Source organism: Zootermopsis nevadensis, unplaced genomic scaffold, assembly GCF_977971745.1.
Source record: "Zootermopsis nevadensis isolate Lab colony 2312 unplaced genomic scaffold, Znev_1.0 Znev_ptg000020l, whole genome shotgun sequence".
Classification (NCBI taxonomy): Eukaryota; Metazoa; Arthropoda; class Insecta; order Blattodea; family Termopsidae; genus Zootermopsis; species Zootermopsis nevadensis.
The window spans coordinates 2,643,575-2,661,266 of record NW_028259152.1 but is presented as its reverse complement, the minus strand read 5'-3'; the positions used below and the strand labels follow the sequence as shown (position 1 = coordinate 2,661,266).

The 17,692-nt window shown below is 33.9% G+C and overlaps 1 protein-coding gene and 1 non-coding gene across 2 annotated transcripts; one reads left to right on the top strand and one right to left on the bottom strand.

Moving 5' to 3' along the window:
* Positions 1–2,342: 2,342 nt before the first annotated feature.
* FeCH (ferrochelatase, mitochondrial) lies at positions 2,343–15,296 on the bottom strand. Its single transcript, XM_022063649.2, has 9 exons — positions 14,820–15,296; positions 13,378–13,582; positions 9,520–9,622; positions 8,205–8,323; positions 7,407–7,508; positions 5,994–6,159; positions 5,118–5,274; positions 3,636–3,751; positions 2,343–3,295 (listed from the first exon to the last, which is right to left on the bottom strand). Exons 1-9 carry the CDS (start codon positions 14,851–14,853, stop codon positions 3,101–3,103), a joined length of 1,197 nt encoding a protein of 398 aa, XP_021919341.1. The 5' UTR covers positions 14,854–15,296; the 3' UTR covers positions 2,343–3,100.
* TRNAP-UGG (transfer RNA proline (anticodon UGG)) lies at positions 12,178–12,249 on the top strand. Its single transcript has one exon. It is a non-coding gene; the product is annotated as a tRNA-Pro (tRNA).
* Positions 15,297–17,692: the final 2,396 nt, after the last annotated feature.

Genomic DNA, 17,692 nt, shown 5'->3' with positions numbered 1-17,692 from the left:
GTTCTGTTGTTTTACGATGGGTTAGGTTGTGTCCTGAAGAATTTCTAGCATGTTCATCGTGTGGTCGCGGGGATGTAATGGAGAAGTGCTGGAGAAGTCACGGATTTTTCCTGGAAAAGTCCTAGAGTATTGCCAGAGAAGTCCTGGAAAAGTTATGCATAAGTTCTCATAGAGAAGTGCTGGAAGGTTATGTGGAAGTCATTAAGCGGCGGTGTGTTTGAATCTGTGCTGGTTGGCTATTTTGGATTCGTTTAAGTTTGATTTTTGATAAGATACATTGGATTAGGTTGCGTTTTGGGTTAGGTTAGGTTATTTTAGGTTTAGGTAAGTTTGGTAATGTAAGGGCAGGTCATTTAGGATAGGTTGGATAAGGTTGTGTTGTTTTACGATCGGTTAGGTAGTGTCATTTAGAATTTGTAGCGTGTTCATTGGATGGTCGTGGGTATGTCTTGGAGAAGTGCTGGAGAAAATCTGGAAAAGTCCTAGAGTAGTGCCGGTGAAGTCCTGGAGATGTGCGGAAGTTCTTTGGCCATGGAGAAGTGCTGCAGAAATCCTGTAGAAGTGCTGGGGAATTGCTGGAAGGTTATGTGGACGTTCTTAAGCATTGTGTGTTTGATCCTATTGGGCACGGTTCTTTTGTATTCGTTTAAGTTTGTTTGTTGGATTATGTTGCGTTGTTTTGGGTTACGTTAGGTTACAGTGGCGTCCCGTCCACATGAGCTGCAGATTCAGTACGCCCTATAATTTTTCAAAAATTGAAATTATTTTAATATTACCCCTTACGTTGTCATTATGCACTAATCGGCTGATCTGATCGTAAATCCACGGGCGAGGAGTGCGAAGCAGAACGGGGCTATCATCTGGCTGCAAGGATTTCAGCGTGGCTAGCCGGTCAAAATTAATGAGCGAGGCGGATGGTAAAGTGAGGGGCAGTTCATTGGTAGAGCGCGTATCGGAGCTGCTGTCCTCGCAGCCGGCTTAAAGTAAACACCCTTGCCCGTTACCACGTGTTTTAGACTTGTTTCAGGTGTTCAATAATTCTGTGAGCTGACTATTTTGTGTTCTGATAATAATGATAATGAGCAAAAGAAGTGTGTCATATTTACAGGAAATTACTTTTTTGTAAATTGTCTTTTAGTGAAAAAAGTTATGTAAAACATCATGGCCGCCCTCTTCCGGACCTTCAAATAGTTAAAACATCGTCGAGCACGTATGGGCTTTCTGCTGATGTAAATTTACTTTTCATTTATTTATATTGTTATGTGTTGAAAAACTGTTCTCATATTTTCCCCTTGTGCATAACTACCACTGCTCACACTCACCAGCCGCCACTGGAACAATATTTGGTATCATTTTATTTTAAGTTTTCCATGTACCCTAGCCTCCCACCAGAAAGATTAGCAGTGTCAACGTTGCAAATGGGAGTGTAAAAGTTGTAAAAAGGGAAAAGAATAATACGTAACTTATTAAAAGTTCCACAAATATGTACCCTTTCAATGAATTATGGATCCATCATCTTATTCACAAATTCCATTACTCATCTCTGAAATGTATACTTGATGAATGCAAAGGTACGCCTGTCCTCCATTATCATGCATTTGGGTGAAGGATGCAGGAGTATAGGCAACTCTCAGTTTACGAACGTTCGATTTATGAACGTTCGGTATAACGAACGTCACAATTCATTCCAAATTTCTTAATGTCGCCATTAGACAGAGTTCCTTATAAAAAGAAATGCCAAGTGTATAGTGAACATAATTGTATTATTTAAATAAATAAAATTTTAAGAAATGTATTTATTACAATAATTATCAGATAATTATACTGAACTGTTCTTTGTTAACAAAACTAATCTAGCCAGTAAAAAAACGTTGCTTTACATGCCACGCCACATAGAATGTTTTCTTGTAGGAAAGAAATCGGTGATTCCCACATTATAATATAATAGGATCATCACTTGCTTTGCATAGGTTATCTCAGATGGTCAAGTGTAGTTCTGCATTTGGTGACTTAAAAATATATTTTCAAAAATGTAAGTGATCATGGGTCCAAAGCGAAATAGTAGTTCTTGTGCTGATAGTGGTAGTAATAAAAGACGCAGTATTAGTTTAGAAACTAAGCTAGACATCATAAAAATGACAGAAAGAGGTCAGAAACAGGTGGACATAGCTAGTCATTATGGTGTGAACCGATCGAGTATCATAAAAGCTCAGGAATGCAAGATACACATAACGAACAACGTCTTGGAATGGAACTCGTTCGTAAACCGAGAGTTGCCTGCATATGTATTCTCATTGAGTCCTTCAAACATTCAATCTTTTCAGTTATAATTTTATCATTGGTATTATTTATGACCTGTGACTTCATTTTATTTATTTCCATTTATATATAGGTAATGTTCATCCTTTGCAATTATTTGCAGGAAGACAAATTTGTAGGTTAGCAAGGTTTTGGATGTTTTTTATCACCCAAATAAAGCAAAATGCACATTGTTTCCAGATATTATGGTAATCAGAATGCTGCTATACAAAAAATTTTGTTCTCTTTGTTCAAATATAAATGTAATTATCACATTTTGAGCCTTTTTAATTCTTGTGAGCAGTTATATTTTTGTACTACTTTTGAAACTTATACATGTAACAGAACAGTTATGAAAACATGAAAAAGAGAGCAAAGTAAAACACAACAAATAAACAAAACCTGCATAAATTGAGTATACAGAAATATATAAAAAAAAGGTTTCAAAAAAACCTTCCCTTATCATTAAAATCACCAAAACCAAATAGCTAACAAACAAAATATTTATATTATAATTACAGAGAGTCTAGGTTATGTGGTTACTGTTCTTAAGTATTCCAACCACTGATATAAATTAAATTAATTTCCATTAAACCTGATAATGTATACCAATGCTCCTTTAACAATATTGGGATCAGATATTACAGAACTGGGGATTTAGACTGTTATAAGCAATTTGCTTAACAGGTGAACCAAAAAGTTCCAACGGTAGGCCCTATGAATACTTTTATATAATAATCATCTTCTGAAGCATTTATAAATCAGTAGAATAAAAGAAGGTTAAAAAACAGCACAGAAACATTTATGTGCAAAGTTTGGCAAACCATGATTTGGTTTGGTGACAACGAACATTAGTACAATGTGGACATCTTGTGAGGAATTTAGGACTTACTGATTTGTTACTATGTAAGTGATTTTTTACCAAATCAGCAAGAGCATCAATAAAGAGTGGGTGATCATTGGGTGCTGCAGCCCGGCGAATCATTTTGATACCAAGCTGTAAAAGCAAAAGAAGCAAAATATTAAGCGTGAGTTAGTGAGTGAATGTGCACTTTTATGCATGTTACACACATGTGCACATCCTTTGATCTTTTTAGACACCATGACCAATTCTAACAAAACAATAATATATAGCACAACATTAGTATCATGAAGAAGTATAACTTACATACTTCCGTCACATACTTTATGATAATTTGCTTTAATATGCAAAATAATTATTCTATGTATAGCTATGTACAGCGAGAATAAAGTACTTACAGATGGCTTACAATCTAGGCACTACCTTGTATTGGATCACACTGTATTCTAACCGTTCAACAACTAACGAAACATACCTCCATTGCCAATTCACTACAGTATTCAATGTCCAGCTCATGAAGTGTTTCAATGTGTTCATTCACAAATGCAACTGGAACAAGTATAAAGTTCTTCTTTCCCTGTTTAACAAAGCCTGGAACAAAACGAAAAGGAAATTACTATAGTCATTATGTAAATACAAAAACAGTCCCATAATGTGCCACATTAGGCAGAGGTTAGGCCATCCTTTTTCCAATTTATCAAACCAAAATGTAGCTTACAACTGCAGCATTATGAAATGTACACCACTGAATGATCAGTACTATACTATGAGCAGTTGTTCTAATACCCTTGCTACAATTTTCAAAGGGAACAGTGATGCCAAATAAGCTGATACCATAGCTTAGAAAAATGGATGGGAGTGGAGGAAAACATCTGAAAACATTAATGTTAGGGTAAAGAGTTGATAACATAATATAACTTCTCAATCTAACCTACAAACCAAACTATTTCCTGAGTGAAGCCTCATTTGCATTCTTTGTCACCTAAGCACAACTATCAACATCATACAGATATTATGATTGTTCACATGCCTTAGTCTGATTTCCCCTGCATCCTGGCAAGAGCATTTGAGTTAATCCTTGTTTGTATTTCATGTCAACAGTCTGCATAACAAGAAATATCTTAGTATGAGTTTTCCCCACATCCTAGCAACATCTTGGGTTTTGACCCCAGTGTAACAGGAATAGCTTAACAAACAGCTATCTAGCTTCACTGCCTAGAACTTTGGGTTTTCTCCCACCCTAGCAACTGTCTGGGTTCTCCTCCCATACTAGTTTCAGCCTGATTTTCCCCAATCCTAGTGATGGCTTGGGTTTCCTCAAGCATTAATAGAAATGTCTATTACATAAAGTTGGATGGATTAAACATTTTCAATCTGTTTATTTCTACATTAATACCTATGTAGAGATTCAAATGTTTTAAAACATACCACATTTATATATACAGTATTGATTCAATTCTATTTGTTTCATAGCCCAAACTGGTCTTAGCCTCAACTATAATCACTATGGACCACACACAAACACACCAAGGTTACTGTTGTTACACAAGAAATGGAACTATAGGTAAGGGATCAACCATTACAGTTTATAAAATCACATATTACAATGATGTAGTGATAAAAATGGAAAGATAAAGGGGAAAAAAGAGGTCATAAGCCATTATTTGTTCAAGTACAATGAAGTAAAACTATAGCATTTACTTAGACAAACCAAGGAAAACATACAATCCTACATGTTATTTATTGGAAAATGTATTTTTATACCACTGTAAGTAAAATTCTCTCCATAAAAACTGTTGTTCACAAACTCTTTTTTGATCCACACAACCACAATAAAAAATTAAGAAAGTTTTAATATTAAGGAGCACAGAAATATAATACAATAATTTCTGGACTTGACAGCACTACACACACTAAACAACTGAAATTATGAAAAAATGATATAGTTTAATCTTACCTTTCAAAGCTTCATCAGTGGATGGTTGCAGCCAAGGGAGAGGTCCTACTTTTGACTGCCACACCAGACTGTATGGATTACAGTAACCCAGCTCCTCCATTACAGCTTGCACAGTGGCACCAACCTCCCAAGGGTATGAGTCTCCACGATTCACAGCCTATGAATCACAATTCTGTAAAACTTGCTTCTTCACAGTAACCCTCTACTGCAGAAATATTTCCTATACACATTTATCATTAGCACTTATCTTACCAACCAGTCACTGCTTATATGCAACCCAGCTGGCCATGTCACAGTAGCATACTGCTGTACTTATGAAGCAGCTGGTAGCCCAATATTGTAGGAGTTTAAATCACATACTCCCATGTAATAAAGGACAAGTCACTGTATTAGTAATTGCCTGAAGGGATGGGGGATCTATAGGCTGAGTAATGAATCTGAGACCTCCCAAAAACAAAGCAGGAATGATAAATAGAGAATATGTGTTCCTATGTTGTTATTATTTCACAAAATACAGTCATAACAAAGTTATCTATTTTAAGACCTTTATACTAAGCATTTCACGACATACCTTATATCTTTAAAATTAATTCTAATACCATCCTTCTATCTAGGCCCAAGTCTCCCACATGCTTTATTCATTTCAGGTTTTTAGACTAAAATTTTATATTTTTTTCCAATTTCCTTCATGTAAGAACATTTTCTCCTTGATTTGATTGCCCTAATAATATTTGGTGAAGCATACATATTGGTAGGGACGGAGTAGAATCCAATGTCATGGTATTCACACTAAATATCATAAAAATCTATCAAATTATTCAAAAGTTATTACAGCACTCACATACAAACATGATGATAATGTGATTTCATATTTACCTTGAGAGGTAAAGAATGTGCAGAGAACATAATAATGACATCATTCTTAACCTCATCTGGAAACTTGATGAGCTCTGTTTTTATTCTGTCAGCAACAGTCTTTGTTAGCAATGGATGTGTGCCCCAACGATCAATAATACCCCATTTGACTCCAACAGGTAACTTTCTGAAATAAGAAAACAGCTGCACCACTGTTATCCCTAACCTAAAAGCACGCATAATAAAATCAGCCTTCATCTAAAGATAAGTGTTCCAGATACCATCAATGTAAAACTCTAGAGGTGAATTTTTGAAGGAGGCTCAATATAAATCTGCTTGAAGGTAATTACCAGAGAAAGACCTACTTGTTTTCCCAGTTAAACAAAGTCACAATAAGCAGTGGGACAAGCAATCCACTGGGTCAGAAATCACTTAATATTTTTCTTACAGAAAGCACAGTGTTCTGATAAAATTAAAAACAAAGCCTGCTACACTTCGGCATCTGTCTAGACTGACATCCCTTGACCATATTATTCAAAAGCTCAAAGACATGTAAATCACACAACTAGAGTACTTTCGTACGAAAGAGTTTTACATGGAATGTATTTTTTCAGTTAGTGATCTGATTTACTTTAAATTTATAAATTTTTCACTTGAAATGTTATAGAATTCTGTAATGTATTTAGCAATGTTTCCAGACAATAATACATTGCAAAGGATGGTAACCACAACAATGGCAGCAGATGTTAGGCCATAAACTTTTTTTTTCAGTTGAGATCTGTAAACATTTCCTCTGTATGCTGGATTTTTCAATTCTGATTCACAATGGAGACCCAGAAGTTGGTCATCAGCCACCCAGCAGGCAGATGTATATTGAAACTACATAACCAGTCAATAAACTTAGCTGAGCCTTGCTTATATACTAACCAACAAGTTTTCTAAACATACGATGCTCAATTTTATTTAAACAATAGGTTCCCAATATTTGGACTATGTCACTCTATTAATTCCTCAGTGCTGTCTGATGTAGTCAGTATGTAAACTATTACAGACACATGGAAAGAATTTCAAATGTTAGTGGAAGGAAGGTAGTATGGCATGACACATTCTGTTTTGGGTGTACAAAATTTTCAGCAGTGATTATCCCTTGGCCATCTAACTTCCTACATAACTAAAATAATTATTGAAAAAACCTGTAAAACAGCTATATGTATTTACAGATTCATAACACAATAAATTATGTGCAACAGTTTCTGTAAGTGTTTCGAGGGATTTTAAAATTTTAACACAACAAAACACATGAGGGAAGCTCAAACAGAAACCTGCCCACAGCAAGTATTGTGTCATGTCTCTTGTCTTAATGATACATACATCATGTATTCACCTCCTTATGAATTTAAAACATTGATAAACGGACAATAATGTTTTTCTTACCTGAACTTATAATATCTGTATATTTCATTTAAACTGGAACCTGTGGTGGCACAGCTGTACTGAGGATACTGTGAGAATATCACTACACGTTCCACCCCATCTCTACAAACATCATCAAATTTTCCTATTACTAACCAGAAAACAGGTTGCTCAACAGGCTTTTTATTATAAACACCTCATAGACATAGAAACCCAGAAACATGCACCATTCTATGCTGGTGTCAGAAAATAGCATATTTCAGATTGAAAATGAAGCCTGGAAAAGCAACTACAGTACTTCTTTCTTCATTCACAAACTACTTTAAACCACAACAGCTACTACTGTATTATAGACATTGGCTTAAAAATAAACCACTTGGATAGAGATTCTAGGTGCCCAAAGAGAAGTTGGTGAGACAACATGATGATACTGGCAATATATGATATAAAAACAGAGACAAGAAAAACCATGTTGTCTTTACACACTTGTCTTATATTACCTAAATATGCATTAGTAACATAAGATCTGTAGCACTGTAAGTCTGTGCAATAGGGAAGTGGGCTATATGACTTCTACCAACAAGTACTTGCTTCATTTGGTTCTGGGTTTTACTTCAAACTTCTGTCTGACTATATAGTTGCTGCTTAAAATTGTATAGAAATCTATAATGTATTTTACAAATATTTTCATGTAACAAGAATAAACTGTACATTTAAAATTATTTCTGTAGTACAAATGCTGATATTACAGAACAAGAACTCTATCAAAACAAGTTGTATGCTACTACAGAATTTACAAGTCTGTAAAATCTTTCTTACTTTTCTAACAGATCCAAAGTATCTTCAGTGAGTGGACTGGTATAACGGAATGCAACATAATACTTATGTGGACCAGTCTCTGGTGACAATTCATCAAGCTTCTGGCACAACAGTTCTCCCTGAAACAAATTTAAATATCATTTAAATTAAATATGAGGAGAACTATCTTTCACTTATCATCAAAATAATTCCATGTTCAATACATCCATCACATAAAATCATTATGAATACTGCTGACTGAATCAATCTTATTCAATAATTATTTGTTACATGATATTATTCTAATAACAAAGAAAATGTCTAATTTGCATCAATTTATTATTTATGAATTATGTTTCCTCATTTCCTGTGATAAAACAGGGCTTTCTGACAACTACATTTTTCCCATGTTATGAGCACATTCTTCATTTCTGTGTGCCTGTACTTGAAAGGCAAATTGAAGTGAACCAGAATACAAGCTTCTACTATAAAATACAATGTCATTTTACAACCTGCATCCAACCAACTATTCCTTCTTTCAATTACTCATCCATGTCTTTAATGTGTTCACATTCTCATCATCAGTAATTTTTTTCTCTCCCATATCTTAAAGAGACAGCTCTGCTGCTTGTTTTCTCCCTGGCAAAATCAGTTTCCTCAGAGAAGTTCATCTTTGAAAGAATCTAAAGTCTGAAGTAAGAAGACCTCATGCTCAGAGAATAAGGCATGTGCTCAATAGTTTCCCACTGCTACAATGCCACAAAGTTAGCTCAATGCCTTTGATAATGATGCCCAGGAGACTCAGACATTGTCATGAAACATGCCTGGGTGATGCAAGTGAAAATATGCTTCTTATATTGAAACACTAGGCCAGGAACTAATGGTACTAGTGTATGTTAACACATTGGTACTATGCATTTGCACACCAGAGTGTGACAACATGAACACATGGCTGTCTTCATAACCTGGCATTACTTAGTCCTTGATGAGAGGAGACTCATATGACTGTGCCAGTCAAATTCATATAATCATTTATTTCCCTTCAATTTACTTATTTCATCCTTTCTTCTATACATTTTCTACCAAGTTAACTTCCATCACACTTGTTTGAAATCTTGTATGCACTTTTTGTGTTTCGCTTATTAATACATGCCCAGTTCAACCCTGATATTTATTCATTTATGGTATATTTATATAACTTTCATTACCTCAGATTGTATAGCATCAAACGATGGGATGATCAGTGAATAAAGAATTGCAAAGTGCATGGAAGAAAGTGTGCCCCTCATTTAAGAAACTGATATATAGTATTCCTTACAATGTGAAATTTCAATACCTGTCGTTGAGTCCACATCAGTATTGGTGAGCCTCCACCAATTTGATCATACTTCTTTTGAACTTCAGGTGTTCTCCTTTTGGCTATTAATGGACCTAAAGTACTAAATAAAAAACAACAACCACCCATTAACATATCAATTGCATTACATTATAAATCAATGTTTTGCAAAATTAACTACACTAATGACTTCAAATTTTAAGTTTAAAGATTGGAGTTTTTAATTAACATATTTAAAAAATCAGTATTCCTTTTTGTGCATGCATATGAAATCTGTTATAACAAAAACATGGCAACCCATATTCATGTTACCAACACACACTTAATACCTCCTACCACTATCACAGCCAGTCATCATCTCTGCATTGTGTTTTGCTGTACACAGTACTCTGCATATTAAATATTTCTGAGAGTTTTATCTCCAAATATCTTGCCATCCACCATAATCTGAAAATGCTCATCAGAAACTGTGTTTTATTTTCAGCATTAACATTCACTTCTTTACAGTATGTTAAAACTCTTTAGAACTGGAGAGAAAAGCAGAGTACCGAAAATAAATGGAAAAGAAATAAAAGAAGTACATACATTTGTTTACTTAGAAAATATGGTGGAGAAAAATGGAAAAATCCAAAATGAGATTAATAAAGAAATGGAAAGACTTCAAAATCATTTAGCAAACAGTTTATTATGGAGTAGAGATACAGACAGAAAAAATGTAAAATTATAATGTATATTTTAAAAAGAAACTATTATATGAAGTGAAGATGTGGACATGTATTAAGAGAGAGGAAAATAAACTAAAACCAGATGAGATAAAATTCCTGAGGGTAACACTGAGAAAAAGCAAGAGAGAAAGAATTATGAATACATACTACAGAAAACACAGAACAGAAATGAGAGAAATAAACTTAGATGGTTTAGACTGTTCAAAGAATGGAGGAGCATAGAATTCAAGAGAGAATGGAAATGAGTGTAAACATAGTAAGAGACCATGTTTACAATAAATCTAGCCTCCCATTTTAAATTGTTGTATGTTCTTAGCACTCAATGCAGGAGTGAATGCTTAATGAAGAGTTGAAGTATAGATCCTCACTTTACATACCAAATTACAAAGGAGACTTCAATAAAATGTTAAGTAACCTGCATTAAAAGTTGACTGAATTTCATTATCAGTTGATGGGAACACTATAGTTAATGACATAAATCAATGTTAATTTGTATTAGTGGTTATCAAAATCTGTTTGGAATGAAGTTATACAAATAAATACAAGATACTTTAATTTTTTTCTATTTATAAATATATAAAATAGCAAAGAATGCGAGATTTGAGGTTTTCACAGTGGTGAGTATGAAGATTTCTGTCTTCTGGGTTGTTGCACCATGTAGTCTGGTCGATGCTAACCAACGTTTCAGAGGTCATACTGCCTCCGTCATCAGGGCTGGTTAGTCGGGATACCTGCCATCATGGTGGAACCGATCTTTCTTTCCATCATTACGAAACAGCCGCCTTTGCGGCTTCTGACTTGGCCTCCCCCCCTCATCATCGCTCAAGGCTTATACTTTGTCTATCATCGGGGTATGCAATTACATTTCTCTGGGTGAGGGGGGGTTCGATTCTAGTACAGAAAAGTGATCACGAGAAAAATTCATTGCAGATTGCTTCTACACCTGCTGAATAATAATTATTCGATTTGAACATAACATATAAAGTACATAAAAATATACATTTGAGTTTCTAACAGTGCTGAAGATGAAGATTTCTGTCTTCTGGGTTGTTGCGCTGTGTAGTATGGTAGATGAATCGCCCTGATGACGGAGGCAGTATGACCTCTGAAACGTTGGTTAGCATCGACCAGACTACACGGTGCAACAACCCAGAAGACATAAATCTTCAGCAAAGAATGCCTTTGGAAAGAGTGTTTACTCAGATAGGAAACACTGAAGTTTTCAACCCAAGTATTACAGTAAAACTGTTACAGAAACAATACTATATAGCCTAATAAAATGTGCAGAAATCAAAAATGTAACAAATGATATGTCATAAGTGCCAGTAAAATAATGACCAGGATGTAAATAACAGAGGGAGAATAACTTTGTAATGAGGTAAATCCAATTTTAAGAAAATATGCATACATTGCTATTCTGAATGCATATGCATTACATATTCCATAACTGATGAAAACCAAGCAATGAATTTTTAATACTCTGCACTTCTTGCTGTTTTGAACAAACAGGCATTAAATATTCCATTTTTGATGAGAACTAAACAATGAATTTAACCACTGTGCAAGTATACCTTTTTTTGAAATACATATGGCTAAAAGAGTAAAACAATAAATTGATCTTGACTTAAATATATCTTCTTTATACATTTACTTGAATCTTACTGGAATAAAGCAAGAGTTTTTATGAATTAGTGAGCCTGTTCAGTATCCATTTTTTACTTATTGTGCAGACAGGAGGGCAATTAGATTTTGGTGAATGTCACAATCTGCAACAGCTTTGTCAGCACCAATTTTAATGATGTTTACAACAAAACTACAATTACAATCACATTCAGTTTTGCACAGTAAATGCAATCCTCTGCAGATATAAATCATGTACAAATACAAAACCAATATCATAGCTTCCTTAAATTTATATAACAAGACTATATCAGGCTCAGTGGTCTAGGGGTATGATTCCTGCTTTGGGTGCAGGAGGTCCCGGGTTCAAATCCCGGCTGAGCCCTATTTTTTTTTAATTTCAAAATATATCATTGCACATTTTTCACCTTCTAAGTACCACTAAAATTATTAGCGCATTCAACATGAACTAGTATATACAATCTAAAGCATTCACTCACAAGAGACACTATGCCCATGTCCTACAATCCATCACTCATTATGGGACAGATTTACTTATTTATTTGTAGTTTATTTAACAATACTACCAGCAGCTGAAACTACACAGTGTTGGATGAGAGGATAATAAATGAATAAACTGGAAAAGATGTGAAAGGAAGTGGTAATTGCCTAATTTTATGTACTAGCATTGCATTTTCCTGCAGACACTGAAAAAAATCATGAAAAACCTCAGTCAAAAAAGCTAGTCCCTGGGTCAAGACTAAAACCTGTAACCTCCTAAACATGAAGCAGGAGTGCTAATCATATGAACATGCTGTTCTGTGATCATGGTACAAATTAAAACTATGAGCACATTACCAGCCTATGATGTGTGCATACGCAATGTGTGAACTGACATCATCCATTACTTCTCAATATCTAATTATGTGGCAGTACTATAAAACACAAAATCTCATGGCATGTAATGGTGCAAGTTTGACTCTGACACAAAAAAAGATTTGTTTAAAAATATCACTCCCTTTTTATTATGAGCTTCTGGACTGCGATGCTATGTGGTGCTAAGCTTATAAATGTATGGAGTACTAACACCACTCTCTCTACATGCTTTCACTGGATGGTGCTAGGAAAAGGGATAGGACTAGGAAGAATTTTATACTATGAGCTATAAGTGAAAAATTTAATGCTTTTATTTCAGCTTCGTGTCAAACAGATAATGGAGGCAGAAATGAAATTCTTCCAACAACTCTTCAGACAAACATGATATCCTAAAATTTCTTTAAATCTTTTAAGAGGTTTTGGAAGCGAAGTGGACAGACAAGACAGATGTAATATCACATTATATTTACTTTAACCACTTTATGAAAAGAAAAAAAACCATGAAAGGCCACTACTTTAATCTTGGCTATAAAAATGATTATACCAGAACTACAGAAACTCTAAATTGTAATGTGACATAAGGTATGATACAATAAGGCAATGCCATCATCATTCTACACCCTTTAACCATACTGACCTTTGAACTGGTAATTGTATCATGTCTGTGTCTGTCATAATGCGCAGTAAATAATTATGAACTTCATCTTTACTTGTTGGACCACCCATATTCAGCATAATTATACCAGTTTTGGGTTTCTTGACACCTTGAGAGACCACCTTGGGTGTGGCTACTGACAGAAATCTTGGGTATATTATACTTGGTGCTTGCAAGCATTGTTTTCCTATAAGAAGTCAGTAACTCTGGTACTCAAACATAACAGAAGCTATGATGTATCTAGCAGTCAATTTTAAGTCAATAAATACCACAAATCTTTGAAAACTAAATACTGAGATTAAATATTAGAACGTTTACACATCATAAGTATGGAACTAAAGAAGAATGAAATAAAACTATCAAATCTAATACTTCTTGACGATGGTGAAAACGACGTGTAGGAACCTGAAGACGGAGATAGAGTCCCATCTCCGAAACGTCGTTTTACGTTTTATATTTACTAGACGATGGATAATATCCAAGAAAATGTTTATTCAAATAAAACTATGTATTATTCTTACTACATACTTTTTTCAGAATAAAAAAAATCTGTATGGATACTATTAGCAGGGGTTTATGAAATGTAAACAAATTCTATTCTATTCTAACTGAACATTTCACAACTCATTATTTTTATCTTCAGAGCCTCAGCAGCCAATAGTGAAAAAATTTCTTGTGCAACTTGAAGCAAACTGCAAGTCAACATACTTATAAATAAAGATGCTTAATATTTATAGTCCGCCTACATAACTCAATAGTACATATCACATATGTTCACTACATTAAATGTTAAGGTATATCAATGACTTGGATTTTTAAAGCTTTCTACTGAGACATAATTGATTTATTTTCATGTTCTTTGGCTGCAAGGCACATCAATTATAAACTGAGTCTGAAAAAGACTATTTAATCAAAATATGTGGAATTTTGTGGCTGGTTAACAGAAGTGATGTCATATATACATAAACTTCCCTTAATTTTACTTGGATATTCTGTATAGTATGGAATGCAGAGTAATAAAATAGAGACCACTGATAAGTACAAAAAGATTTGTATGAGTATACAGTAAGAGTAAGAACTAGGTAGTAATATGACTTGTGGACTTTGAAGTGATGTATCACACAAGTTACTATTAGGGATAATAAAACTTTAATGATTATACACAAGTTTGGTTTCTGAAAGTAACATTATATTAGGATGTCACATGGCAAATGTAACTTGAATAACTATAGAACAAAACTCTCAGGATTTCACGTTGCCTAAACGGGTTTTAAATTCCCTACTTAACGATTCAAGGTGAACGAATGCTCACTAGATAAAGGACGGAATCCACCACGAATTTTTAATGATGAATAAAAAGCTATACGTATTTCAAAACTTTTCTAATGTACGCTATGTGAGGTTATGTTAATTACTAGACTTACCAAAGGATAATAAATTAAATCGCAAACAAATCATTTTATAGTCCTACGTTAGCGCTCAATAATTTCTTCGTTAGTTTGAAAACAAGACAATTACACCTTTATAGAAAAAAACAGCGGACGCCCGAACTTATGAATCGTGCTGGAAAACAACATGTCATTCCTGTACTACATTTCTGAACCAATGCCAGAAAATAACGTTCCGTCAGTCGCTTTTATTTGTCTGTACATTTTTATATCAAACGACTTAAATGTTGTAAATTTTATGGGAGGGAGGGGGGTGGGGTATATACGAGATTTTTACGGCAACTCGACCAGGCACACGATCATACAGAATCTGTTGTTGATACCGTGGACAACAAATCTGATGTTGGAGTTGGTATTAATCTTTAGGCACCAAAGATCGTCATTTTCTCCATGCCTGTATCCTTCGTGCTTGCGGGTTAGAATACTTTCCAGATTGTTTTCTCGAAGTCTGCCTTATCTTGGCTTTTTCGTCACCATTTAAAGCCCTATGACATAACTACTTATTATCTGCTTTAAGAATCAATAGAGAGTAGAGTTTATTTACATTCCATAGATCCTTCTTAGGAATCAACCAAAGGATGTAGAACATGTCATTTCATACAATGTACATACACTTCAGAACTTTCAACACAAGTACAAGAACGTATTTCACATATCAATGTACATAAATTTCAGATTCTGCAATACAAGTATGAAAAATAATTTTACAAATTAATATACATAAACCTCACAATTTTAAATATAAATACAAAACTTGCTTTACATATACGTAGATTATGGATATAAAGCTTAAACATTTTCAGCAGAGAAGAAATCATCTACAGAATAGAAGGAGTGAGTAAAGAGATAATCTTTCAATGCTGGCTTGAATACCTTTATATCATAATTTAGACTTTTAATTGTTGGTGGAAGATTATTAAATAACTTGATACCTGTACAGTACATTCCTTTCTGATATTTAGTAAAGTTAGCATTTGGCACATATAGATCATGTTTACGTCTTGTTTTTAAATTATATTTATGTACATCTGTATTTCTTTTAAATTTATCCATGTTTTCCACTACAAATGATAGCAAGCAGAGTATAAATTCACTTGCAAGTGGAAGTATATTAAATTTACGAAATAATTTTCTACAAGATACCCAGCTTTTGACACCGGCTATTATTCTAATTATTTTCTTTTGCATGTAAAAAACTTTATTACTGTCTGTTGAATTTCCCCAAAAGATTAATCCATATGACACTACAGAGTGAAAGTAAGCAAAGTAAACTAGCTTTAAAGTATCTATTGTCATGAGTGGTATGACTGTTCTCATGGAAAAGCATGCAGAGCTTAATTTGGGAATAATATATATATAAGGAAAAGTAAGGGTCCAAGAACTGAACCTTGTGGCACTCCATGATTTACGATACCCCATTCTGAATAGGTATTATGATTGGTATGGGGGCTTTTAATTTCTACTTTCTACCTTCTATTATTTAGGTAGGATTTAAACCATTGTCCTGCTATACCTCGAATTCCATAAAATTTCAGTTTCATTAGTAATATTTCATGGTTTACACAATCAAATGCCATGGCTAGGCCACAAGATATTCCACCCACATGCATTTTATTGTTAAGGGCACATACAATTTCATTAGTGAAACTAAATAGAGCCTTTTCTGTTGAGAGATTTTTTATAAATCCAAATTGCTCCTCGACAAGAATGTTGTTTCAATTTAAGAAATTATTTACTCTCTTGCATATAACTTTCTCAAAATTTTTAGAAAATGTCAGCAGTGAAACAGGTCTGTAGTTAGAGATGCAGGATTATTCACCCTTTTTATATAGTGGTTTTACTTTTGAATATTTAAGTCTTTGAGGAAACATTCCTACAGCCATTGAATGATTACAGAGATAACTTAATGGATTACTTATATAATCTACGCAAGATTTAAGTACTTTAGATGAAATTCCATCATAACTACATGAATATTTTGACTTGAGAGAAGTTATTATACTTTTAATTTAATTTGGTGTGGTAGGAATAAGATTAATATTTGGAAATGAATTAGGAATTGCCTTAGCCAAGAACTTTATTGCATCTTCGGTTTTTGGAGTTATGGTATCACTGCTGTTCATTCTTTCTACAATCGTTAAAAAGTAGGTATTAAAATAGTTAGCTAAAAGTTTAGGATCATTTACTCTGTTATTATTTATCATTAATGGTTGGCTTTCAATGTCTGTAGATTGTTTGCCAGTTTCCTTTTTTATAATTTTCCAAACAGTTTTTACTTTATTTTCAGACTCTACTATCAATTTATTGTAATGCATGCGTTTAGCTTCTTTAATGACTTGAGATAAAATTTTGCAATATTTTCTATAGTGTTGCTTCAATAGTGGGTTATTACTGGACCTGCTACTTAGGTAAAGAGCTCGCTTACATTTGCATGATGTTTTGATTCCTTTAGTTAACCATACATTAGTTTCAGACAATTTTTTCTGTTTTAGTAGGAAAACTTTTTTCAAATATGCTTAAAAAAGATGTTTAGAAAAGAATTGAACTTTGAATCTATATCACCACCACTGAGTAATAATTCCCAATCTTCACTACTGAGATGTATAAATTCATTTAAAGCGACTTCATTTATCACTCTAGTTACCTTCTTATCATTGTGAAAGTTAGAAATAAGGTTTATGTTTTTTATAACTAATAGCTGAGCATCATGATCAGATAGCCCATTTATTATCGGTTTAATGAAAATGTGTTCTAACCTGTAACTATCTACAAAAATATTATCAATGGCAGAGTTGGAGCTATTTTGAATTCTTGTGGGAAAGCTAACTGTAGGTGTAAGATTAAACGTT

Bases quoted from the DNA above. Each gene is read 5' to 3' on its own strand.
- FeCH (XM_022063649.2), bottom strand. From the start codon at position 14,853: ATGATTTGTTTGCGATTTAATTTATTATCCTTTG. The intron at 6,160-7,406 runs GTAAGAAAAACA...TTCTTATTTCAG, and splicing joins TACAGATATTATAAGTTCAG to AAAGTTACCTGTTGGAGTCA. The intron at 3,752-5,117 runs GTAAGATTAAAC...GTTTTGTTCCAG, and splicing joins CACTGATGAAGCTTTGAAAG to GCTTTGTTAAACAGGGAAAG.